This window comes from Mucor velutinosus, assembly GCF_035048745.1.
Source record: "Mucor velutinosus strain NIH1002 chromosome Unknown tig00000041, whole genome shotgun sequence".
NCBI classification, from domain to species: Eukaryota; Fungi; Mucoromycota; class Mucoromycetes; order Mucorales; family Mucoraceae; genus Mucor; species Mucor velutinosus.
In genome coordinates, this window is record NW_027041905.1 from 1,263,940 (window position 1) to 1,290,500 (window position 26,561).

Sequence of the window (26,561 nt, forward strand, 5' to 3'; positions counted from 1 at the left end):
TATGGTATATGTGTCTATTACTATAAGGAGGAAAAGGGGAGAAATTTACAACTATTTACAAGAGCAACCCTTAAACGAGTACGGCTTCGACGGCAACCACATCCTGCTGCTGTCTGTCCTTGTTTGTATAAAGTGCATATTGAGTGAAAATAGTTCCGTCAAAGATCAGAGTACCTGCGCTTCCAATAATGTAAGGAACGGCTTCCAACATGGTAGCACGTGTTGCATGAGGATTAGTAAAAATACTGAGCACGTAGGTCAGGTTACCCATTGCTGCAAAGAAGAACAAAGCCATGGATAATCCTTCACAAGAGCGACGGCGGAAATTTTGATAGATTTGTGGTAGTCTTGATGAGAGATAAAGAAATGTGCACAGCCAGGCAAAGAATCTGCCCACCCAGATGGTTTTATTACCGTCATCTGCAGTTACAGCAACAGCAGCTGCTTCCAAGACTAATGTGTTGGCAGAGAACAGATCGGTGGCAGAAGGTAGGTTGCCAAAACTGAAGAAGCAGAATGCCATCATCATGGTGGTAACGTACTTCTTTGGCTGAGGAGATGAGCCCAGCAGGGATGATTGCTCGTTGATTTCCTTGGCTCTAGCACCAGTGCTGTAGGTGGTATAAAGTGCAGGAGCAGCAGCGTTGCTTGTGTTGGTATCAGCAGGGATTGTTAAAGGCTTGAATTCTTGATCATCTCCATCGAACCAGCGACGAATACTATTGTTGGTATACTTGACGTAATAAAGCCATTGAAAGCATAAAATGGTATCGATGATAGTAAAGTAGATTGATAAAATGATTTGGAAGGGTAATTGACCCGTAATAACGCAGCCGACAAAATTTGCAACATCGCCTATTACATGATCTTTAGTAAAAAAAAAAAAAAGCTCGCCGCAATTGAGCACATCAAGTAGCTTACCCGTTAGCCAGACCGTCAGGAAACTAAAGCTGAGTCCTTCGGCATCACGCAGCCTGTAATTCTTTATCACTTGACTAGATACGATAATGATGATGATATGAGTATATTGCGATGCTTTGCTGTAGTCCAGAATCAACTTACGGCATTTGTGCGTTTAACCAACATAATATCGAGAGGTACCCAAACAGTAAACTAATTGACTCTTGCCATCCATAGACGCAATCTCCAAAGATGTTCTATATAATTGATTTGGTAATGATGAGAGAATGATTTATACAAGTTTAGCTGGAAATCTTACATAAATCCATTGAATAGCTGGTGTGCCATCGTTTAAAACTGGGCAAGTTGTATCCATAATTAATGTAGCAGAGTATAAAATGTAAGAATATGAAGAAGAAAGAAATGCCTTAATGATTGCCCCTCATTTTTATATTAATCAAGAGAATGTCGCTGCTTTTTAAAAACGCAGCATTAAAGACACATCTGATCTTTTTTACTAAAAGAGGAAACCAAAATTTGATGAACAAGCTTCCAGCATCAAGATGAATACTACCTTTTTAGCCTTGTGATATTGATCATCAACAAAACTCCTCTTTTCTATTTTCTATCTCCTCGCATCCCCCCCCCCCTTTTTTTTTATCAATCTACATTGATGTTTAAAAGTAGACTTTTACTTTCAACGGTCTTACTATGGCCCTTATATGTGAAATTTTATTTTAATTTAGACTTCGATTTGATGTCTGTTCTTGACTTGGTTGCCTAGCAACCAACCTTAAAAACATTGCGGCAGATCAAAAAAGGGCTTTTAGACATTTGCTGGCTCAATTGTTTATCTCTGGAAGAGACGTCTGTTTGCTTTGTTTATGCAATGTCCTTATCAAATGTGTACATAATCAACGTCTAATTTATGTCGACCTCTTTTTCGTGGGAATTTGACAACAGTAGCTGTACTAGTAAGATGTGAGTGACTCGCCAGGTAAAAAGAAGCCCTGGGATCCCACCCAGAATGTTACTCAAACGAACGAAACAACAATAAAGCACTATTCTTTTTGCTTATAAAACGATAATTTACCACGATGCTTATTTCTGCATTTTCAAAAAGATCCTTTTTTTCCGCTCTTTCCTCTTCATTGTCCTCATTCACTCGCAAAAACAGATATTTCTCAATCATGCCCCATCAAAATCGATTTTATGATATCACCAGTGATACAGCCACGGAACCAACTGATGATATGTTTGAATTGATGAAGGATGCCAGTAAAGGAGATGACGTTTTTGGTGTATGTATATAAACAACTGCAACATGGCATCGAAAAATCTAATCATGACCTTATTGATCCACTAGGAAGATACCTCTGTAAACGCATTGGAAGCACATGTCGCTAAGCTCCTAGGTCAGGAATCAGCATTGTTTTGTGTCAGTGGTTGCATGACCAACCAACTGGGCCTTCGAGTTTTACTGACACAGCCTCCTCACTCTGTTTTGCTCGATGCTCGATCCCATATCTTCAATTATGAATGTGGCGGCCTCGCTTATCACTCACAGGCAAGCGCATCTCCTGTGGTCCCTCAAAATGGACATCACTTGACCGTACAAGACATCTCCTCCAATTTAATCACTGATACTCTTTGCTCACCTGTTACCAAGGTCGTTGCTCTCGAGAACACTTTGAATGGTAGCATCATGCCGTTAGATGAAATCAAGCGCATTCGTGAATTTACATTGTCTCATGGTCTCAAAATGCATTTGGATGGCGCCCGTCTCTGGAACGCTAGTCAGGAAACAGGAATTCCATTGCACGAATATGGACAATACTTTGATACTATTTCTGTGTGCCTGTCCAAAGGCGTCGGAGCACCCATCGGATCCATTTTGGCAGGATCTAGACAAGATATCATCAGAGCTCGTCATCTTCGCAAGCTGATGGGAGGCGGATGGCGCCAGGCTGGTCTCTTGGCTGCTGCTGCTCATCATTGCATTGATACTGTGGTACCTACAATGAAACAAACACATCAACTCACACGACGATTGGCAGCTGGCTTGCAAGACTTGGGAATGGAGCTCACTTACCCTTGCGAGACCAACATGATCTTTTTGAATACAGCGCCAGCTGGTATTACAGTTGATGCGCTTGCAGCGGCATTAAAGCAGCATAATATCATCATGTCCAAAGATCCCGGTTACGAGGCTAGACTTGTTTTGCATTATCAGATCCCTGAGCATGTTGTAGATGTGTTCATCAATGTAGCTTCCGAGCTGGTTAAGAAGAGAAAATTAGACGCTACACCCATAGAAAATGTGAAGGCGACTGGAGCAGTGTATCCCTCTTCAAGTAATCAATAACGATGCTTAGATAGAATTTCTTTTATTCTAATAAAATGTGTGTAATGTACAATGTAAATATAACTAATGATAAATATGTATAAACTTCAAGACATTTGAATGGTTTGAAGATAAATAAAGAAATGCTGTAAGAATAATAGCATGTATATTGCAGATGTTTCATTTGTTTGGTTCAATCAGAAGCAGCTGTCGCCGATGGGCAGTGATTTTCATGAGAGAAAATAGAGACGTCGACACCGCAGATTGGGCAAAACGAATAAAGAGTATCATTAGTACAGCATGGAAACTGCTTTTGTTGGTTATAGCCATTTTGATTTGGCGATTCGGGTGAAGAAGACGATTGCTGTCTATTGAGATGTGTGGAATCATAGGATATGTGGTATGATTGTTTGAAGAGATCAGGATTTACGGCAGAAGTTGTATTAAGCATGATTGATTTATTTAGTAATAAGTTGAAAGAGGGATATGTTATTAAGATTTGCAACCAAGTTAATCTCGTACCCCACTTGCCTCCTTTATATAAGATATCTTTTGAAATCAATCTGTTGTATGGTTTATTATGTTGAACCAATAGTGGACGCGTTGTGAAGTATACTGTCGGCTATTCAAAAAACCCAAAGAATCGCCATTTCAGGCTGCTGTATGGAATTTTCTTCGACCCACAGGGCTGGGAGACGATCACATTCTGATTCGTTATTACATGTTTCAATTTCTGCATTCTTTAGAGCAGAAAAATTTGTAATAACCGTAAGTATGCCATCGAGTTTCCTCCTATAGCAACTGAAACAGCTTATTTTCTATAACAACTGAAACAAAGAAACTAAATAGCCTTGTATATTTCAAAAGTTTTAGATGCGTCTCACCTAATACTCTTCCTCGTACTACATGCTATTTACAGTAGTCGCTTCAAACATTTATGTATTGTGCCTCTGTCTGTACAAATTGCACTGGCATTTTATAAGAAAAAGGAGCTGATTGTATAGAACATATCGGTAAGAAGTAGCATGTTTTACTTGAATCGAAAGCTTATTCCAAGCTTCTATTCTCTTCGTGGCTAAACCTGTTCCGATTTCCAGGCACGAAATACTACTGTCTCGGCGTTAACGGAATCAGACTTTATTAGAAACAATCTGTAGGTTACTGCTATAGATTCCAGCAGCGCTGTCCATGCATACAACACCTCACTCAATGTAGAAATTGTAAAAAGTTTCATCTGAGCCGAGGCTATTATTTGCCTATTCTAGATGCGTCGCATTGACACTAGAAGACATCATATAAAATATAGCGACTTAAAGCATAATAAGATAAAAATATTTACCGAAAATTGGCCCGGGATGGCTTTACTGTATTGCGCGCAAATTTCTATTTGGAACCTTTTATAATCTATCAAGTACTAACAGTTTAGCGATTTAAATGCCTTACTTTCTCGAGTCAAAACTTATTACAGGAAGCCTACTTTAGCAAGGTTTTATGTCAAAAGATAGATCCGCATTCCAAAATAGTGGAAAAAGGATAACTGTTATTGATTAGATGGATTGAATTGAACAATATGTACCCAAAGCCTTGAGAGATGGCATAAATTACTTCATAGACCATTATACTCTAAAACTACCGAAACGTAACACGTAGCGTATCCCACGACGTTCGGCGATCATTGCGCTATTCTTATATTCCATTTTCCAAGAAGCTGGGAGACAGAACAGACGGTACCACTGTGAATGGACCATCTGAAACTAATTGACATGTAAATTCGACAAAGAAATTTGTATATTCTGCGATGAACACTACTTGCATGCCGTAAAGTTTTAGAATAAACACTCGCATTCTGATTTGAATGCTTTGATTTCACATTCTTTGTCAAATTTTACAACACGGGAAACAACAGGGCCATGGTCTAGAGCTTGATTTCACTCTATTTTGATTGTCAATCAGAAACTGCCGCTATTTGCTGCTGACATTTATTGTCGACGTGAAAGCCTCCTCTTTGTTTCCGTTTAACAGTGTTTGAAAGAGATTACTGCATCTCAGAAACGCATTTATCAATGCTGCTCCCATCACTAATAATACGTTTTAAATGGCTAAACATGTAAGTCTGTTGATTGTCATTGCGGTTCAGAGAGGCATGGAGTGAAAGCCTGTTGCGTTCTGATTAAACAGAAGTTCAGATATTGAATATTATTCTAGATTGCTTCTCGTGCAATGGCTCTTTCAAAAGGCAGTTTGTGAAGCCGATAATTCATGCTCTTGTTGAGGATTTGTCATTAGTAGATCTATTCCCAGGTGTCAAGTTACACATATTCATGCAATGATAAGTCTAAGTCAATAATATTGAAATATATTCGTCAGATTCATGAGCCTTGATTTACATCATCTTGACAATAAGCAACAAAGTTTATATGCAGTGTTGTACGCCCGCATAATAGTTATGAAAATGCATTCTAGAGCTACAAACGACACAATAGATACATGGACCTTTCAAGCTACACACATCAGTCTTTCCAACAGCCGCCACCAAAAATATTTTAAATTTCGCTACAAAAATTTTGTTCGGTTGGCCAAAATTCGGTTAATTTCGACTTCTTTGAGATATTTTGCGAGATTCGACTATATAAATTGTGATGATCACCCCATATTAATACTTTTCTCTAGGTGTCGCACCTTATTAGTAGTAGATTTCTTTCCCAACTTAATTCAAAAATATCTTACTCCCCTTCTTTGCAGACATTGGGTCCACCAACAGTCTTTTCTATCCCTCAGTATGACATTTAAAGGACATTAAATAAAACCTGGAGCTCGTCTCCCCTACAAAAAAAAATACAGTAGTCGCTCTATATAAGGCCGTCCTATATAAGGCTATGCGGGGAATAAGGCTGAAATCTTTCAAATTTTTTTTTACCAGCTATTTAGCCTTAATAACCTAATTTTATATAAGGCTACAGATTCTAAAATTTTTAGCTTTATTTCATAGTGGTGGTTGCTGCGATTGAATTTAGGGCCAATCAGATATTAAAAAAATAGAAAGCTTTTATTGAAAAGTAGTACATTTAAACGTAAATCTGTTTGGTTTTTCTCTGCTACTTCCTCCGATCTGATATCGTTTTCTTTTTCATCCATTGGGATTGTATGGTACAAGATAGTTTCATACGCATGCTTCAACTTCTCCCTTATTTCCTTCGTATCAACATCGTAAATCTCTTCTGGTTCCTCCTCTACGTCAAGCTCTTGTGATCCCTGGGTAACATCATCGCCATCCTCAAATTCAACAATCACGGGATTAAAAACGATTGCATCAGACTCATCTGCATTTAGATCCAAGTCGTTTACTTCAGTTACCATTTGAACCCCATTATTACTTCTGTTTCCAGGAAGTTCAGGGATGATTTCGTTCAACTGACTGACTAGATCATCGTCTAAAGGTAGCTCGAAAGATGGGAGTACATCATCCTCCGAGTCGATTGTCTGTCTCTGAGCAAACTTAAAATCAAGGATTTTCGTATGATCCCAGCAATTTTGGATTGTTTGAGGCTTAACTTTGATCCAAGAATCAGCAAGAAAATACAGAGTATCCACCTCATCCATTCTGTATTCCTCGGTGAGATCAAGGTTTACCCCGGCAAGATACTTGTTCGCTGCCCTGTAGTATTGGTGCCAACGAAACTGAGCCTTGAAGTTCGCAATGATTCCTATCGAGTGTGTGATTAGAGATGAGTACGGATATCAATGAAATGTGTTGATTTACCGGCATCCAAAGGCTGCAACTTGCTTGTTGTGTTTGCCGGAAGAAAAATCAATTTAATGTTGCTAAGTTCTTCTTTCAATTTATGCACTGAAGCATTGTCCACCAAGAGAGCAACTTTTCTTCCGGTGTAAACGAAAGACGCATTCAAACGTTTGATGTACTTCCGAAAAATGTCGGTGTTCATCCATGCATTGGGTGATGAATGATACTCTACATAATGGGATTGCCCGATGTTGGTGGTTCTTCTGTACAAAGCAGGTTTTTTGTTTGCTGCCTTTGGTGTCTTTCGTTTCCCAGTTACAATGGGATGCCCTTTATAGGATCCATCATAGTTGGTGATTAGTCCAACTGTAAATCGGTTCTTGCTTTTCTTTGAACCACCTGAAGGTTCCTGACAAATGGTGCGAGTTGGTTGTTGCTCATAGTATAAGCCAGTTTCATCAAAGTTGAGAATATCTTTGGGATCATATGGCTCCAACAATTCTTCAATCTTTCTGAGTTCTTCGACAATTTTAGATGATGTTAAGTCAACTGAGCTTTTTTTTTCACCATATAAATGTCTTGACTTGACACCAATTCTCTTGAAAACATCGGTTAGCCATCCATCTGAGAAATGAATTTGCTTACTCTTTGGCAATTCATGCATGCGGTACTTTCTGCGTGCGACTACTTTTGCAAAAGCTGCAATAGTTCCACGATTGACAGGAAGAGATTTTGCATTCATAGCTTGAATGTACTCCAAAATGTCACTGTCCAATTGAGGCATCGTCAAGGCTTTGCTGCTTTCTCCCTTCAAATTTTCTTCTTCGTAAGCTTTGGCCACCTTGTCCTGTGAATTCAAGACGTTCGATACAGTTTTTTGCTTGACTGAGTGATGAAGGTTGAATTCCTTTTGAGCCCATTGACCGAGTTGCATTTGCGTCAGATTAGGAAAGCGCATGTTGTGCATAATAATGCAATACTTTTGCTCGATTGTGAGGCGATCTCTTGATCTTTAAGGCACATGATAGGATATTACGTTCAATAGAAGTGAAATAAACAGATAAATGAATGTTAGTGGGGATGTGTCAAATTGATTTATTCGATTAGCTATTATAGTACTGTAATAGATTCTACGCGCACGACTTTTTTTGACAGAAGTCACGCGCATCAGTTAAGGCTATGCGGGCAATAAGGCTAAAAAAACCTCGCCAAAAAAGTAGCCTTATATAGAGCGACTACTGTATTAATACTTTTCTAGAGAACTTTTCAAGACGCATCCAATGGTGCAATTTAAAATAAATGTTTAGAATAAGCTTGAGCAATGTTTGAAAATTAAAAATGAGGTTTTTGCTCAAAATGTCGACATTTTACATATGATTGTCTCTCAAACGAAGTTTCAGAGGTTACCTTGGGTCGAGGGGAACATTTCGATTTAATATATGCCATAGTAACGAGCCGTTTGAACGTCGGTTGGTTTCCACCGAAGCGGAGCGTAGGTCAGGAAACCACCCGAAGTGCTGAAAGGCTCGTATGCCATAGTAAAAGTCTTCGTTATCAAGGTCAAAAACGCGATCGTTTGATTTTCAATGAAAAAAAATTTTTTTTTCTGGTGGATAATATTAAAGACTTTATTAGTGATCTGGCGTCCAATAAAGGCTTTAAATGTATCAAAATACGAGACAAGTGTATATGAACAAAGTGACTTGCAAGAGAAAACTAGAGTATTAATAACTACATAACAACTATAGACGGAGGGAGATGTTTGTCCCAACACAAACTACCAGGCGAAACCAGACCGGATAGACTTCAAGATTGTAACTTCAGCGGAGATAGTTTTAATGGCTATCTCTCCGCGCGAGCATCCTTGTGTCTCGATTGCGCAGCTCACGACTGAAACGCTTCAGGTGCGAAAACCACTCTGACAGCTACCCCGAAGGGCATTTTCAATGAAAACCATGAGGGGTACCTCATGCTTCATCTATCGCTTTATCCTAAATATAATTGAATATCATATCAATTGCGCCCGCCTCTTGGTAGTGCCCTAGGTACCTACTTACACGGATCAATCAATAAAAACATCTGTCTTTAAAAAAAAAGAACCTCATGGTTTTTTACGAAAATTAAACGATCGCCTTTTTCACCTTGAAAATAGAGACTTTTACTATGGTATACGAGCCTTTCAGCACTTCGGGTGGTTTCCTGACCTACGCTTCGCTTCGGTGGAAACCAACCTACGTTCAAACGGCTCGCGCTGCCGCGGGCCTTTGGCTAATATCCCAAAATTAATAGAGCTAAAATGTTAGAAGAGGAACCCTGATTGTTGATTGATATATAATCACTAATCATATGAGTGTTTATGCTTCGGATGGTTCTCACCGAAGCGTAGCGAAGGTAGAGAACCAACCTGCGCAGCGGCAGCTCGTGCTACTGATTGCTCTTGCGTATTTTATCAAAATACTGCTACTTTCATTTTGACCCTCCACTTACACATAGTAACCCTTCATATTATCTGTGGATCTGATTCTTATGTGATGTTCTACATCCATATACACGTAGCTACTTCATATACGGGCAAGCAGCATACTGGTATTCCCACTTTTTAGTCCTTAGTGTCCCTAATACAGCAAAGTATGAGTGCATTTGAGCTGAATTTTCTTGCGTTCAAGGCCGTTTTAGATCGTCAGAATAGCCCCAAATGGTTGCTTTCATCTGGCAGTTACTTTCTGACACTTTTGCTCGACTTTTTGGGGACCAAAAAAACATGGTCAAAAATCGACCAAAAAGCATGAGGTATCCCTCATGGTTTTCATCGAAAATCAAACGATCGCATTTTTCATCTTGATAATGGAGACTTTTACTATGGTATATCTTGAATCAAAATGTTTCTATCAATCCAAAGCAACCTCTGAAATCATCTTTGTGGGACTTTGATATATAAAATTTCGACATTTTGGCCAGAAACCTCTTTTCATATTTTTGTAAATCATTCAATAAGTGTATTCAAAACATCTATATAACTTGGTACCATTGGAAGCGCCTTGAAAAGTACTCCAGGAAAGCTTAAGGAAGCATGGGGTGATTATCATACTTCACTTAGTCGAATCTGCAAAAATAGCTCGATCGAGTCCAGAATCATCAAAATTTGTCCAATCTGGAACAGACTATGATTCTGGGTTTGAATTAATTTTGGCTGGTGGGGCCAACTGGAAAACTCATGCCCTTTTCATAAGGCAATACAGTAGTAAATGCCCTTGAAGCGTATAGAAAGTAGGTGGAAGGTCATAGCACTATCGTTTACAATGATATTTTATTGCATTCTATATCGTTCATAATGACATTTTATTGCATTCTATATTTAATAACGTTAGTCTGGACATTGACGATGCATGGGTTGCATAAAATGTCTGCAGTAAGTAGTGAAATCTCTGAGGCTCTGAGACGTCGCTCAAATAAAACATTGACAGCATTGAGCAGAGGAAAGAGGGTAGAAATTACAGTGGTTTTTGTTGATTGATTGTAAAATCATTATTCTCATATGAGCCAGGTCTGATAGATGCCTTGAAACTCAGGTTCCATATTAGGATTGTAAAGTGCAAAAGTACTGAACATTTATTATGTTATGATATGAGCCAGGTCTGATAGATGCCTTGAAACTCAGGTTCCATATTAGGATTGTAAAGTGCAAAAGTACTGAACATTTATTATGTTATGATATTAATTCAAAACGTTTCTCTCGATTCAAAGCATCTTCTGAAACCACTTTTATGAGGATCTCATATGCAAAATATGGCTATTTTCGCTAAAAACCTCATTTCATGTTGTGTCAAATTGCTCAATAGTTTCATTCAAAGCACGTATTATAATATGTGCCATTGGAAGCGTCTTGAAAAGTACTCCAAGAATGTATTAGGAAGCGAAGGTGATCTTCACAATCCATATAGTTGAATCTCACAAAGAGTTCAATCAAGCCGAAAATTTTTTTTATTTGTATGAAGATTTATTAGATAAACTCTGTTAAGCACAAAGAATAAATGGATTATAATTTGTAGCTTATAAAAAATGTTCAATATTACAAAAACAAGAAAAGACTTATTTGAATAAGATCAGACACAAAAACTAAAGATTTATTGATGAAGACAAGAGTTATTCTATTTATACTAAGTTCTGAATGCCAAAGTAGCAATTTATCTTGTACAACGCTTATCACATCTGGCGAACCTCAGCATTTAGATAGCTGAGATGCACTTCAATTATCATAGCTTGTCCATGTTGTTGCACAACACAGACATATCTACCCATCAAGAATACCTTAATCTTTATAGACAGTTGTAGCCCTTCTGGCACAACAATGTTGATTCTATTGTAGTTCCTGGGACATCCGTGCACACACAATAATTGACTGGACTTGTAAACATAGATGTGATGTGATACGATAAACATCATCTATGTTGCTACACTGTAAACGTGGCTTGAGGAGAAAGTAAATGTAGCCTAAGATGCATGCTTATATGCAACATTGCGGTTGTTTGGCAAAGGTTTTAAGCCATAATAGTGTGCATGTCACCACGAAGGGCAGGCAGCCTTTCCACGCCTTGGATTGATACTAGAGATCTCATAATGTACAATACAGAACGTTTGGTTTATCAGACAGAAGCGTAACTTACTCTTCTGGTAACGCAACCCACTACGCTGTCGTTTTAGGTCGAATTCTGTTCAAATCTAGCCATTTTCAAGTACGAATAACTCATGATGCCACAAAGCGTTTTGAGCGTTTGGAATAGCACCACACGCCTCCTCTTGGCCACGCTTTACTTCCTGATGCCTTATCTCAATTTTTTTTGGGTCGTTGCAAATTCATGAAAATCATCATTTTTCCATGAGCATTAGCAAGAGAAGATTCTTGAAAATCAAACAATCGTATTTTTCACCCCAAAAATGAAGACTTTTCCTATGACACATATTAGATCAAATTGATCGTAAAGATGAAACGCAACATTGAAAACTCTTTGCATGAGACTTTCATACGCTAAATCTTAACATATTCACAGAAAATCTCTTTCCATATTTTTGGAAATTGCTCATTATTTTCGGTCTAAAAGCTAGATGTAATCAGCATCATTTGATGCGGCTTCTTTAGCCCTCTAGAGATGTATTAGAAGGTTCGGTGTGATAACGACAGTTTTCATAGTCAAATTTAACAAAAGCGTTTAAAGGATGTGAGATCAAGTCAAGTTTGAACACGAAAATACCACTGCACAATTTCAAATTAAATTGCCGCGATTAAGGCTGCTGCGGCACAAGACTGAGACTAAATCTACTGGTCGTGACGTCGGATAGGGTACCCTCTCATTTTTCTATGCCCTCGTTTTTTTACCCTTTTTGCAAATCGCGTTTAGCATTAAACCATGGTGATTTTGGAAACCGTTTGATTGGTAATAACACTCTAGCTTCTGATAACACTGTCTTGTACTGTTAGAAAGACTTGATACTGCTTCTTTGAAGTGAAATATATTAAGTATGATTCGATAATGAGCACTGGAAGGCGTAGAATTAACACTAACTGTATTTGTTTATTAGGTTTTGATAACTCTTTTGTCTATTTGGCGTGGGTACTGCTGCCATTACTCTGCTATCTCTACTGCCTGCTGCTTCTTTGGTTTATCATGTCTAGTGGCTGCTTCTTTAGTCTTTGCCTGCTGGTATCTGGTGTCGTTCGTTCTTCGGTTTTCTATAGTGTTGATGTTGTTGCTGCTGGTGTTGCTGCTGGTGTTGCTGCTGCTAATTTGGTCTTTCCTGGTCTACTGTCTTTGGTGCTTGCTCGTTTTTTGGTGTTACTCGTTTTTTGGTCTTTCTATTATGGTGCTGGTATTACTGCTGATGTTGTTGCTGCTGCTAATCTGGTCGCTCTTGGTCTACTGTCTTTGTTGTATGCTCGTTCTGTGGTCTATATCCGGTGATTGTGTATCTTCTATATCTGGCCTATCTGTAGCTGTGGTAAGTGGTAAGTATCTTTTTTCTTCTGGTGACAATAATATAATACTTCTTTGAACGTTTGTGTTATTGCTTGCTTTATCGTGATAATGCATTCATCATGTTTGCCTTGTTGCGCTTACTTCTTTTTCTTTCTTTGGTAGTGTTTCCTCTGTAGCCTTACATGAAACAACATTAGTCATTACATTGCATTGCAAACTTATAATACCACTGTTGCTTTTGCAGTTGTGCGTATTTGTGCCATGTTGCTTTACATCCGACTATTACTGCCATGCACGTTGCTCATGTATGCATTTATATTGCAACAGCAACAAGAAGCTTTTTTGAACATCTTTGATGTGGTGTTTGTTATGCGTTTCTTTGACTCGCTTCGTGTGAGCGTCTCTTTTTTTTTGCCTACATATACTACTATAGAAGTATAGTAGTATGTTCTTTTCTTCTTTCTTTTATTATTATTATGTTTCTTTTGAAGCATACCTCTTTATTACGTTGTGGTGGATGTGCCTATCACTGAAGCTCAACAAGATATTATCCGAGGCTAGGAGGTGGATAGGCTGCCTCCACTTGGTTATCGCTACTTACTTTAGTGATGATTGAGGGTCTCAACACCAGAATCTAAAGCTAGGTGGTGTAAGTAAGGCATGCTCTAGCATCTGGGGGAAGTTTAATGATAGCACAGGGCTAGATTTGGTATACCTAGCGGCGCTTAAAATTTTGCCTCACATCAAAACAGAGGGAAACCCTCGCAAATTTTTTTTAGGTCAGCGGAGTTTTCAAGCAATCTGATTGGCCCAGAGGTTGAAGTAGCAAAGGGTTACAACTAGTTGATTTCCTATTGATCTTTCATTTATAATAGTGTTGTGTTTGTAATAAATGGGTATCTAAATAGATACAATTTAAGTTCTTCTTTATTCAAAAGTAAGACAAGATGCAATTATTCGATCTGACATCTATCGCACAGTTTTATGCGAGGAATATTCTTTAATAAATTCACTATGTGAGAAAAGTCATATAGCTAGAGCAGTACACTAGGTACCAAGTCCTCCCAATGCGATATGCCTTGCGAAGCATACGTCGTGTATGATTGATTCCCAACATGTCTCAGTGTCATGGGTTGCTATCTTTCACCCCATACTATTACATTTTGGATGTATAAAAGTGTTTTCGAATAACTGTTTCCGATTTCAGGGTTTGTATTATCCAAAATCAGACTTTGAAGTATTAATACTCCTTGAGTTCTGAAAGTAGCATGATTCTGTAGCAATTTGTAACAAGAAAAACGCTGGTATAGCTATACTTTAAATTGGATGGGTTTGATGCTAAGAAATAGATGATTATCGAAATAACCCAACTTTGAGTGATGAGCTTCATACAAGAATGTTAAGCACAAAGAATAAATGGATTATAATTTGTAGCTTATAAAAAATGTTCAATATTACAAAAACAAGAAAAGACTTATTTGAATAAGATCAGACACAAAAACTAAAGATCTATTGATGAAGACAAGAGTTATTCTATTTATACTAAGTTCTGAATGCCAAAGTAGCAATTTATCTTGTACAACGCTTATCACATCTGGTGAACCTCAGCATTTAGATAGCTGAGATGCACTTCAATTATCATAGCTTGTCCATGTTGTTGCACAACACAGACATATCACTACGGCCCAACTGATGTTCCCGAAAGGCGAAAAATGCTCTCATATGGGAACATCGGCGTTCCTAAAGATCTATTATAAGTCGGCCGATGTTCTTATGAGAACATCCGAGATGTTCCCATGTGAGCCCATCCATATTCTTATATGAGCACATCGACTTTCAGAAATTTGAAAAAAAAACGCTCCTATCGGGGTCGAACCCACAACGTATCGTTTGTGGATCTGACGTTCTTCCCACTAAACTACTCGAATATCTTATTGAAATATATTCTTCTACTTTAATAAGTAGTTATTAGGTAATTTTAAATTGCCATTTTCTCGTGCAATTTATAATACGTTTAGTAATTTTATGAATCTTACAGATAATAAAAGTCTCTTTGTTGCCTACAGTATTATAGTTTAGCTATTCAACCCATTTTATTCATGTGGAAAACTACACCTTCTCAAATGAGAACATCGATGTTCCCAAAAGAGCACATCCATGTTCTGTGAGAACATCAGTTGGGCCGTAGTGTTGAGACGCTGTTTCCTCCAGGAGGCACGCTTACTGCAGTAAGCTTTAGTCAATTTCCGGATGTAGCCCTTCAAACGGTCCCATTTGATCTGATTGCTATCTGAGGAGTTAGCAAGGATGGTCTGCATGAAGTGGCTGATACCAGTGTTGATCTTCTTCAAGTAGGACTTGTAGTGCACCAGGTTGGGGTTGGCCCGCCATAACCCTTTGCCCGTGTTGTTGAGTTGAAGACGCAGCTTGATGGTTAGTAAAGCATGGTCAGTCCACACCAAAGAGACGTGCTCAATGTTATTGTCAAAGTAGAGATCCTTCAGCTGGCGACCCACCATGATGTAGTCAAGCGTTTTTAATGAACTTGCCCCGTCGAAAGGTTGGAAGAGTTTCAAAGAGGGAGTCACTGTAGTTGTTGTTACAATCATGAAGGAAGGTATCCGTAAACAAGACAAATGCTATTGGTCGTTTGTTGGGTGCGTTGTTGGGCAAACAAAGGTCGTACTGAAAGTTGAAGTTGCCCGCCAAAATCAAACGCTCCAAAATGTCACCGTAGTTCATAAGGCTGTTGTAAAAAATGGCTCTGTTTTGAGATGAATCCGCAGGCGCATAGATGTTGAGCACATAGATGGTGTAATGAAATAGCCACCCAAACGCAACTTAATTGAAAACCAAAGTTCATCAAATAGCACTCATTCAAATTCATGCTATTTGGATCTATTAATGAAAGCGCTCAAATGTACATCAAAAACCCATTTAAAAATACTAAAGTAAAGATACACGCTTATATCGCACATCGTGTGAATGAATCACTCCTGATCACAGTGTATTCAATCACACCCATGATGGTCGTAATAGGTGATGGTATCTTTATCCAAATAGAATTAAATCAATAACAAGCATATTCAAATATGACAACTATGCCCTGCTGCCATAGTTGCACAATATCCCAGATAAAGGATTCCATGCTTCAATAACAAACATCACACTTTAAACCATCAAGGTTACATTAAATCATGCTATGACGATAGCTCACCCAAGCCCATCAAGGTTACTCAAATCGACCCTTATGGCCAGTGCTCCTGCATTGATTACCACTTTAAATCAAACATCAACAACATTTGCCAGATATCGCAATAGCAGCACCTATTGCTCTCTATCATCACTAATCCTACAAGCCAGATGCAAATGTATAAATACTCTTCTTTTTTTACTCAATTCCAGGATCTTCAGTTCATTTTATACACAAAATAAAATACAGTTGATTTCTATTGTATTTTACCTTTGCTTTATTTTTTTTTTGTGAAATCTATTTAAACCTGATTTCACTGCATTTTTTACAATATTCAAACTATATTTTATTAAACAAACCTTATCACAATGTCTGACAATACCAACAACTCTGGCTCTCCTTCTGTCCCCTCTGCTCAAGGTTCTCCTGCTCAACGTCAACCTGGTGACGATACCATTGAGCACACTAGGCAGCAAGTCCAGGCCATCCTCTTGGATCAAGGTACTGATGTCGGACAACAACCTCAGCCTTCAAACCATCAAGAGGATATTGCCATGATGGATGCTACGCCATTGCGATCCTCTCCTGTTTCTGATTTGGCTAACCATGCTCCCAATGACGGTGGTGAATCCTCATCTCAAGTTACTTCTCATTTGTCTGCGTCGACATCATGTTCATCAGGTAATGCATCCTCCTCTGCTGCTGGTTCTAGCACGTTGAATTCCATCAAGAAATTGGTCTGGCGTCGGGATTCGTTTGTGCGTCTGTTGCTGGACCTGGTCGAGGGAACTGATATGAACAATGAGCACGGCCAAAAGCATATTGAAGATATGCGATCCAAGATCGAGGACCTGAATCGTCTGATCTCCACTGTCAAACACTCAGCCAAGCTATCCGAATCTAATGTCACCGCATCACTCACTGGTGACAATGAGGGCATCTCATTGTCCAAGCAAGACCTACCTAAATTCCAACTTCGTTCGCATGCCACCAAGTACTTTCCCAACGAAATCTCCTATGATTCGATTCACCATTTTCTGCGCTCCTTTGAGAAGGTAATTTCGTCTTCAGGCAAGGCTGTCGAAAATGTATGGCGGCGATACATTCCACTCACGATTCCATACGACCTTGATCTCTGGTTGAATCAAGACCTGCTGACAGCAAAGTCGTGGTCCATGGCTAAGGAAAAATTCACGTCCAAGTTCAGTAATGCTGCTCTACGCTTGGATGCTCGTCGTGAAGTTCAAACCGCTACCATGCGATCTGGAGAAACTACGGAGGAGTACTACAACCGTTTCGCTCGGGCTATGATGGAGGCAGGCTACTCATCTGAAGATACCACTCTTGGCGATACATTCTTGCTCGGCTTCCCCAATGAATGGCAGATCCAAATCAACGCTGTTCTCGGTGTTCACTTCCCTGGGTGTTCTAACTTCACCGCCAATCAGATTGTTACCTGTGCCATGAACGTCCTCAACACTCAAAAGTGTCCTGTTTCGTTTGTCAGCGCAAAGAGACATGGTGGTTCTCGTGCCTCGTCCTCTTCATCCGGTTCATCTGGATTCTCTTCCTCTGCTGCTGCTTCTTCTTCTGCTCCTCGTTACTACTGCTCAAACCATGGAGGCTCTCAGGCCAGACATCACGAGAAGGACTGTCGTCTGAACAAAGGTGGTTCTTCATCAAGACGTGTAGTTGAAAAGGCAAACGTACCCAAGAAGGCCAGCGGAAACACTTTCTGCAAGTGGTGTGGCAAAACTTGGTTCCACGGTCACTCTTGCCCTGAGTACCAAGCTATGAAGGGTTCGTTCAAGGTGTTGAGCGTGAGAAGAGAAAATAGTGGTCATCGACCCTATACAACTGGCTCCAGTAGTCAGAAACAAAAGCGTCATTCCCGTAATGGCAAAGGAAAGCAAAAGGACTCCGGGTCCAGCGAAAGTGACCTCTTCCGCGAGGCTATGGAAGACAAAGAATGTAAGTCTTCCACATCAAACAAAAACACTTTCAATTTAATAACACCATTGCTTCTCAATAACATTAGAATCATCGGAAAGGTGGATCCTGGTTCAGATGTTAGCATCATTAACAAATCCGTTTTGAATAAAAAATTCTCTACTATCAAAAATATCAAAGCATTGGGTGGTTATTTAACCTTTTTGAGCATGAACAAAGATGGTAGTGCATCTAAAGCTGAACGCATTGGAAGCACCGAACCCATCAAAGTAACTTATATGAATGGAATTACATTTGAACATTCCTTTGAAATCATTGACTTCAATGATTCCATGGCTGAAGAGTTTGATGTACTCCTAGGAGTCGACATCTTGCCTCGCCTCAACATCTATCTTAGTGGAGTAGCTCATTGCTTTCCTGACACCGAAAACGAAATTGCTCAATTCAAGAATATAAACTATGACACTGAAAACGTCTATAATCCAGAAAATGCTGATTATGGTACTTCTCAGGAACGTCACATCCTTCTACAACAGATCGAACAATCTCTGAATGCCAACAAGAACATCCCTGCTGACGCAGTATGTTCCATGCCTGAAAGTGTAGTGCATGTTCCTATATCCAATCCCAAGGATTGCTTCATTCGCCAGTATCCATTATCCATCAACTCGCATGCCGAGATTGACAAACAAATCAAAGAATGGCTTCAAAATAAGATTGTTGAACGCTGCAAACCCTCATCAGTGTTCCATTCACCTCTGATTACGGTGACAAAGAAGGATGAGAACGATCAACCCACCAAATTGAGAGTGTGTTGTGATCTCCGTCGCATCAATGCGTCCATTGATGACAATTACCATGAAAATTATGCGGTTCCCAAGATTCACGAAATCTTTGAACGAGTGTCCTCTAGCGCACGCATAATAAGTAAAATTGACTTACACCAAGCATACTATTCGTATGGTGTGCATGAAGCATCTCGCAATGCCCTTATATTCTCGCATAATGGCATTTCTTACAGATGGTGTAGGGCCCCTTTTGGCCTAAAATTTATGAGCTCTCTGTTCGTAAAATGCATGTCAATTTTATTCACTGGTTTATCCGACGAACTAAAATTCGAAATGGAAAAGAACATGGATCCTTCCCAAGTTGATCCAACCAAAGTATGGGGTGGCATTGAACACTACATAGATGACTGTGTCCTGCATAGTATCTGTGAGAAAAGCCACATCAAGCTTATCAATCTTGCCGTTAATCGCTTGACATCCGTCAACCTGCGCATCAATGTGAAAAAATGTTCATGGTTCCAGACATCAGTCTTTTTACTAGGCTTTGTGGTTGGACCTGGCATACAAAAGATTGATATGCGTCGTTTATCTGACATAGACGAATGGCCCATTCCCAAAACTGCAAAACAAGTTCGCTCGCTTATGGGTGTCGTTTCCCATCTGCGAAACTTTTGTCCCATGCTGTCCAAGGTTGCTGAGCCCATCGATAGTCTTCGAAATGACAGTGACGTAAAAAAGAATTGGACACGATTGCATACTGATCGGTTCAATACCATCAAGCAAATACTGCTCTCAAACCAAATACTGCATGCTCCAGTGTTGGACGACAAAATGTTCCTCCAATGCGATGCTAGCCTCTATGGCATCGCTGCCTGTCTTTATCAAAAGGATAAACTGGGTAGAATCAAGCATATTGCATTTGTTAGCAGATCTCTCAATTCAGCTGAGCGCAACTGGTCTACAAACCGTAGAGAGTGTGCCGCTGTTGTCTTTGGATTCATCAAATTTAGATCGCTACTGTGGGGTCATAATGATATCGAGGTCCTGACCGATCATTTGGCATTGACCTACATGTTCACATCTACTTCACTAAACAGTACGCTCCAGAGCTACTTGGAAATCTTGGGAGAATTTCACTTCACAATTTCACATGTGAAAGGCATTGAAAATGTTCTCTGTGATGCTCTTTCAAGGGTATATCCAATAATTGATGAAGACAAATGGCTGGAAGATGAAAATGATCGACAGATGAGAAAACTGCATAAGCTCATTCTGATCAAAAGGGACACCAACAAAAAGATTGAAGTAAACCGTCAACGCACAGTCTATTCTCAGGACCGCAATCTCAACGTACTTGCTGTGAAACTAAATAGCAAAGAATTCCAGAATTCTACAACGGATTACATTGCTCCTCCAGAAGCAGATCGGGCTCAAATCATCAAAGATGCACATAAAATAGGCCATTTTGGCATTGAGTCTGTGGTTCAACATATCCACACGTATTTGGGTTTACATTGGAACACCATCTACGCTGATTGCAAGGAAATACTTAAATCATGTCCTGAATGTGCAAAGCACAACGTCGCTCGTCGAGGTTTCAACCCTGCTAAAAGCATCGTCAGCTTTGACGCCTTTGATCACATTGCTATGGATATCTTAGGTCCTATGTCGATCACCGATAAGGGAAATGTTTATGTGCTGGTTGTGATTGATCTCTGTACTCGCTACATTATAGCTCGTCCAATTCCTAACAAAAATGGCGCTACAGTCGCTCAAGCCATACTATCCATCTATGGTGACTATGGTGTTGCTGTTAGCATCCAACAAGCTGACAACGGCAAGGAATTTAAATCCAATCTCATGGATCACTTCACAAAAACGCTTGGCATCAAGCAGCGACATTCTCTTCCTTACTACAAACAATCCAATGGTAGTGCTGAGAACGCTATCAAACAATTCGAGCATACGCTACGCAAAATGTGTGGTAATGACACGCATAACTGGGATGATCGCGTACCCATCGTCCAACTTGCACTCAACATGAAAGTCAAAGAGCGTACTGCCAGTACCCCATTCAGTCTCATGTTTGCTCGTCAAGTTAACGTCAATCCCAATCCAAATAAACTCAACCTCAATGGACGTCCTGCACTATCCATTCAAGAGCTCCAACAGCGTATCGAACACATGAATACCATCGTGTTTCCTGCTCTCCAAGAGCGTACACAACGGCTTGCTGAGGAATACAATAAGCGTATGGATAAACGTCGATACATCCTACCTGAACTAGCCTTTGACTCTCCTGTCATGGTCCGCCTTGAAGAAGGTCGTTCATCCAAACTCGCGCCTCTCTATGCTGGCCCATATTTCGTTGTCAAGCGTACCCAAGCTGGCAATTACATTCTAAAAGACGAAACCAATTCTCTCATGCATCGTGAATATACTCCTTCTGAACTCAAACCTGTCAACATTGATGAAACTACCATTGAAGACGAAATCTTTGAAGTTGAGGACATTCGCGATCATCGCTACCGCGATGATGATGAGATCGAATACCTAGTTAAATGGGCTGGTTATTCTGAACGTGAAAATGAATACATTACAGCTGATCTGTTCTCCTCTCCCATTCCAATCAAAAAATACTGGGAAAAGGTCAAGCTCAACAAGGAACTGCAACATCAAAGACATGCACCACTACCTACAAACAAACGCCCCTCAAAACAGGCTGGTAACAAGCGAAAAGCAGGCACTGATCACACAAGCCGCGAAAACACTCGCCGCAAACATTAGTAGCTTCCAGCTTTCCTTCCTCCACTGCCTTCGGCATTTGTTTCTCTGCTCTTGCTTATATCTATGTCTTCCTTCCTTCTACATGTTCCAATCAAATCACTTTTGGTCGTCTAAATTCATAACTCTGTCAACTTTTTCCCCACAAAAAGTTTGGCTGGGGGCAATGTAATGAAATAGCCACCCAAACGCAACTTAATTGAAAACCAAAGTTCATCAAATAGCACTCATTCAAATTCATGCTATTTGGATCTATTAATGAAAGCGCTCAAATGTACATCAAAAACCCATTTAAAAATACTAAAGTAAAGATACACGCTTATATCGCACATCGTGTGAATGAATCACTCCTGATCACAGTGTATTCAATCACACCCATGATGGTCGTAATAGGTGATGGTATCTTTATCCAAATAGAATTAAATCAATAACAAGCATATTCAAATATGACAACTATGCCCTGCTGCCATAGTTGCACAATATCCCAGATAAAGGATTCCATGCTTCAATAACAAACATCACACTTTAAACCATCAAGGTTACATTAAATCATGCTATGACGATAGCTCACCCAAGCCCATCAAGGTTACTCAAATCGACCCTTATGGCCAGTGCTCCTGCATTGATTACCACTTTAAATCAAACATCAACAACATTTGCCAGATATCGCAATAGCAGCACCTATTGCTCTCTATCATCACTAATCCTACAAGCCAGATGCAAATGTATAAATACTCTTCTTTTTTTACTCAATTCCAGGATCTTCAGTTCATTTTATACACAAAATAAAATACAGTTGATTTCTATTGTATTTTACCTTTGCTTTATTTTTTTTTTTGTGAAATCTATTTAAACCTGATTTCACTGCAGATGGGTAACAGGCCTGGTTCCGCGGGTATCGTCAATTTTGCAAATATAATTCTATCATCATCAGAAATGTGTATCTTCTCCATGTGAATATTTCGATTGAAGTTGAAGATGCCGCATTACGATGTCCAAATACTTTGAACGGATTGAAATATCAGGTCGAGCATTGCAATCCTGTCGTCAAAGTTGAGAGAGGGTATGTTGGTTTCTTGGCAAGCAAAAACATCTAAATCTTGCCCCCTTAAGTATCGAATGAAGGAATCTGAGGATTGAGGATTGTTGACTTTGAGTAGATATCGACAATTCAGAGATCCAAATTTGATATTTAAGGATTTCCTATAATTATTATGATTACTCATAATAATTATTGACGTGATGAGGGGTTGGTAGAAGCCTTCTTCTTCGAAGCCGTTCCACCGTGACGAGGGCGTGATGCCTTGTCCTTGTTGTCCTTGTGCAATTGCTTGGCCTTGCGATGTTGGAGCCTGAGCTGGCGCCGCATCTTCCGGAGAACCTCATCCAAAGGTATAGAGCTGCTTGCCGCCTCCTTGGCCGCTTCCTCCATGTTGATATCGCTATCATCGACGTCGTCGTCACCATCCATCTTATCATCAAGATCATATTCCAGAATGTCGCCCTGTTGCTCCTGAATAACCGTTAAACGCTCTTGTTCAGATTCACACACTTCAACCTCCTTGGTGAGCTGCTCCTCCCCAGTGGCAGCGACGTCCCTTTCATCCACATCACTAGATGGAATGGGTGCTGTCTCTTCAGCAGTGGAAGAGGATACCGTGGTGTTGGAGTTGGTGCTGGTCGATTCTTGAGAAGATGCTGGGGTGATCTCTGTAATGAAGGGTTTAGTATCCTTCACCTTCTCAGAAGTACTCTCATCTGCCTTAGCAGGTGTAGGCACTACAGGTGCTGCCTCCTTGTTAGTGACCTTTGGCTGGTGTGGTGATGTATGTGTTGTGTTCAACTTGGCAGCCTTCTTGCGTTGATTCCACCATGCGTCCGGACATGTGGCTTGTAAGTGATTAGGGCTACTGCAGATATGACAGTGCTTCACTCGTTGGCTCATAACAGGACAGTTACCAAAGACATGATCAGTGACATTACAACGACTACAGGTAGGCTTCATACCAGTGTAGGTGATCTTGAGAGTTTCACCAGATTCCCAAGAGTCAATTAGAGGTACCAGAGGCGCATACTCTTTACCAGGAATGAGATTCAGAGTGACAAAACCTCTACCGGTAAAGAAGTGCCCATGCACCGTATGGAGCAGACCCATCTCCAAGATTTCTCCATATTTACCAAAAATTGTTGACATTGCATCCTTCAGCGTCTCCTCATCTTCGTAAGGTAGGTTGCTTACACTAACCCGAACAATGGTAGCGTCCTTAGGATAGGTACGGCTGACAATGACTTGCTTCCCTTCATAGGTAAACTCTTTCTTCAGGGCGGTCTCCCTGGCTTCAGCAGTGCGAAAATTGATTTCAAAGTACTTGGTGGTCTGACTGACGTTACGGATGCGAAGACCCAAAGCATCCGGAAACTGACTACGAAGTACTATCGCAAGGTCCTTGAAATTAACCTGCAACGCAAGGAATTGCTCGGTCGAGATGACCACAGAGTTCTTGTCCCTGGCGTGGAGAAACAGTTGTCCCCCCACCCCCCTCAATGAGCTGGCCCAGCTCGTCAGAGTTGCGAGATGTCAGATCAAATGTGTCCCTGGTTTGATCCGATTTCAGGATTTGTGCATATGACCACATAGGATCCTTTTGTTTGGTGGCGTTGTGGCGAGAATCTGTGGCTTTTCTACCTTTAGGATCTCGTCCTTTAGACAATGTTTGTTTATCGGGAAGAGCCATATTTCAAGTCAACGAGTAAGATTTGGCCAATCCGGAACAGGCCATGGGTCTGGATTTGAATTGATTTTGGCTGGTGGAGCTGGCTGGCAAACTCAATGCCCTTTTAATAATCATGAAGGCAATACAATGATAAATGCCCTTGAAGCGTATGGAAACTAGGTGGCAAGTCATAGCACTATCGTTCATCATGCTGTTTTCTTGCGTTTTATATCTAATACCATTAGTTTGAACATTGACGATTCATGGGCTGCATAACATGTCTACAGTAAGAAGGGGAATTTGGATCATAATCAACATTTCTCTCAAAGAGATGGTCAGTTTCATTAAACCAGGCGTTATCAATAATATCAACTTTGGAACAAAATAAACATTAATTCCACGTTCTCTATTATTTCAAACAATATGTTATCTAGGTTTCTATTACGACGTGGTTTTCTCAGAAAAGTGTCTAGGGACTGAACATTTTTTATAATATGATATATAATTAACTTGATTTTTGATTTCTATATATATATATATATAATTGAATGACATTATTATATACTCTTCTTCCAAGCATTATTCTCCCCAAAGACATTTCTATTCAATGCCACTTCGCAATCCAGATCGCAGCACACATTCGGTGTTCTGCAAGATTCTGCATAGGTCATATTTTTGGGTGGTTTCGAATCCATAATCTGCTTCAAGAAGGGTATAAACCGATCTACGTCCACTCGTCGACTCACATCTTTAGCGTATTGCAAGAATGGATCCCAAGGATTGGAATTGGGCAAGTACGTCGACAGGACTTTTTCCGGATTTCCAGTAGTGAGGAATTCTTGCATCTCTGTTTTATTCAGCTGAACACCGACATTTTGCAACACTGATGTAGCCAATTCTTGATCGTACTCTTGACAGATACTACTCGTGCATTCAAAATTGAAAATACGTCTACCGATAGCTGTCATGGGGTATTTGAACCAAGGTTCGTTATAGTAACGAGCTGCAATTGATATCACCACAGCATCGTCTTTCATGAATAAACCAGCACCTAGGCCGTTTCCAAAAGGTGCTATCAGAACATCCAGATCTTTGACAGCGTGGGCCGTGTTGACAATATCGCATCCTTTTTCAAAATCAATAGTAACGACGGCAGCATCAAGCTCTTCTGATAAGCGTTGAATGAGCTGGGGTATATTGGTGATATGTCGAGTCTTCTTTCTATTGAGGATACCAATCTTGTATTTTCCATGAGGTTTGTAAGTGACAATGGAGGAAGCGCAAGGATTATTAGGCACGGCAGGATGGCTCAATGCGAATGATTTGAACGAGGCATAGTGCTGAGCAGGGACCTGACTATCACAGTACCACAGCGAGCAACGATTGCCTGCTCCAACAACAGCTTTGGCAAAGCACATGGGCTTATAGTTGGGCATTGTTTGCTTTGGAGTTCGAACATCAGCCTTCTCCAGCACAATGTCTTTGGATGTGGTTGGTAACAATAGATCGACAGTCGTATGCTGATTGTCATATGTTCCAACTCGCAATGTCCAACTAGTTGAAGGTGCTTTCTTTTCTTGCATTATACTATATAAAGGCATCAAACCATTGAAGAGCGAGTGAGAGAAATGATACGGCGAGTACAGTGCATATGCAAAGATAGTTTCATTAACGTGGTCAGCATGAATCCCGTGGCTACTCGTAGAAATATGTTTTGGTTGAAACCAGAGGTCCTCTGCATCACCTGTGTTCATGACATTGATGCGCGGTGGCTCCTTGTCGGATATGATAAAGGGACCACGGTAGCTGTCGATGCAAAAGTTTCTGAATTCGCAAATTTTGTTTCTTCCTTGACCGGTACAGGTCCATGTCGATTCTTGCACGGTAGATCCGGTTGAATGATACCACATGTAGTAGCTCAATGTCCATACTGTGATGATGGCTAAGCTGAAATAGAGGATATATCGCTTCAGATGCAGCATCTTTTTGGGTCTAATATGATGAAACCTAGTAGAAGAGAGGCAATTGTAGAAATTTTCTAATAAATCGGCTATTGAATCAAAACAGAAAAACGGAAGCATCAGCATGTGGAGATGATGGATTTCAATGTATCACATTGGGTACACATTTGTATTAGATGCCCTGTTTTTGTGTCCACCACCACTCCTTTTGTT

General features: G+C 40.0%; 8 protein-coding genes across 8 annotated transcripts; 3 read left to right on the plus strand and 5 right to left on the minus strand.

Annotated features, from left to right (window-relative positions):
* Positions 1 to 70: 70 nt before the first annotated feature.
* Positions 71 to 1,276, minus strand: ATC70_000583 (uncharacterized protein; the record flags this gene model as incomplete). The annotated part of the gene is made up of 4 exons (XM_064819997.1): positions 71 to 855; positions 922 to 995; positions 1,063 to 1,157; positions 1,220 to 1,276. The coding sequence occupies 4 exons, from the start codon at positions 1,274 to 1,276 to the stop codon at positions 71 to 73; spliced, it is 1,011 nt and encodes a 336-aa protein (XP_064683917.1).
* Positions 1,277 to 2,090: 814 nt separating this feature from the next.
* On the plus strand, positions 2,091 to 3,265 carry ATC70_000584 (uncharacterized protein; the record flags this gene model as incomplete). Its single annotated transcript, XM_064819998.1, has 2 exons — positions 2,091 to 2,201; positions 2,267 to 3,265. 2 exons carry the CDS (start codon positions 2,091 to 2,093, stop codon positions 3,263 to 3,265), a joined length of 1,110 nt encoding a protein of 369 aa, XP_064683918.1.
* Positions 3,266 to 6,271: 3,006 nt separating this feature from the next.
* Positions 6,272 to 7,944, minus strand: ATC70_000585 (uncharacterized protein; the record flags this gene model as incomplete). The annotated part of the gene is made up of 2 exons (XM_064819999.1): positions 6,272 to 6,948; positions 7,005 to 7,944. 2 exons carry the CDS (start codon positions 7,942 to 7,944, stop codon positions 6,272 to 6,274), a joined length of 1,617 nt encoding a protein of 538 aa, XP_064683919.1.
* A 4,705-nt stretch (positions 7,945 to 12,649) lies between these two features.
* Positions 12,650 to 12,943, plus strand: ATC70_000586 (uncharacterized protein; the record flags this gene model as incomplete). The annotated part of the gene is made up of 1 exon (XM_064820000.1): positions 12,650 to 12,943. One exon carries the CDS (start codon positions 12,650 to 12,652, stop codon positions 12,941 to 12,943), a length of 294 nt encoding a protein of 97 aa, XP_064683920.1.
* Positions 12,944 to 15,051: 2,108 nt separating this feature from the next.
* Positions 15,052 to 15,477, minus strand: ATC70_000587 (uncharacterized protein; the record flags this gene model as incomplete). The annotated part of the gene is made up of 1 exon (XM_064820001.1): positions 15,052 to 15,477. One exon carries the CDS (start codon positions 15,475 to 15,477, stop codon positions 15,052 to 15,054), a length of 426 nt encoding a protein of 141 aa, XP_064683921.1.
* Positions 15,478 to 16,519: 1,042 nt separating this feature from the next.
* On the plus strand, positions 16,520 to 21,676 carry RPB11 (DNA-directed RNA polymerase II core subunit; the record flags this gene model as incomplete). The annotated part of the gene is made up of 1 exon (XM_064820002.1): positions 16,520 to 21,676. One exon carries the CDS (start codon positions 16,520 to 16,522, stop codon positions 21,674 to 21,676), a length of 5,157 nt encoding a protein of 1,718 aa, XP_064683922.1.
* Positions 21,677 to 22,904: 1,228 nt separating this feature from the next.
* On the minus strand, positions 22,905 to 24,408 carry ATC70_000589 (RNA 3'-terminal phosphate cyclase; the record flags this gene model as incomplete). The annotated part of the gene is made up of 2 exons (XM_064820003.1): positions 22,905 to 24,106; positions 24,165 to 24,408. 2 exons carry the CDS (start codon positions 24,406 to 24,408, stop codon positions 22,905 to 22,907), a joined length of 1,446 nt encoding a protein of 481 aa, XP_064683923.1.
* Positions 24,409 to 24,944: 536 nt separating this feature from the next.
* On the minus strand, positions 24,945 to 26,369 carry SMD3 (small nuclear ribonucleoprotein Sm D3; the record flags this gene model as incomplete). Its single annotated transcript, XM_064820004.1, has 1 exon — positions 24,945 to 26,369. The coding sequence occupies one exon, from the start codon at positions 26,367 to 26,369 to the stop codon at positions 24,945 to 24,947; it is 1,425 nt and encodes a 474-aa protein (XP_064683924.1).
* Positions 26,370 to 26,561: the final 192 nt, after the last annotated feature.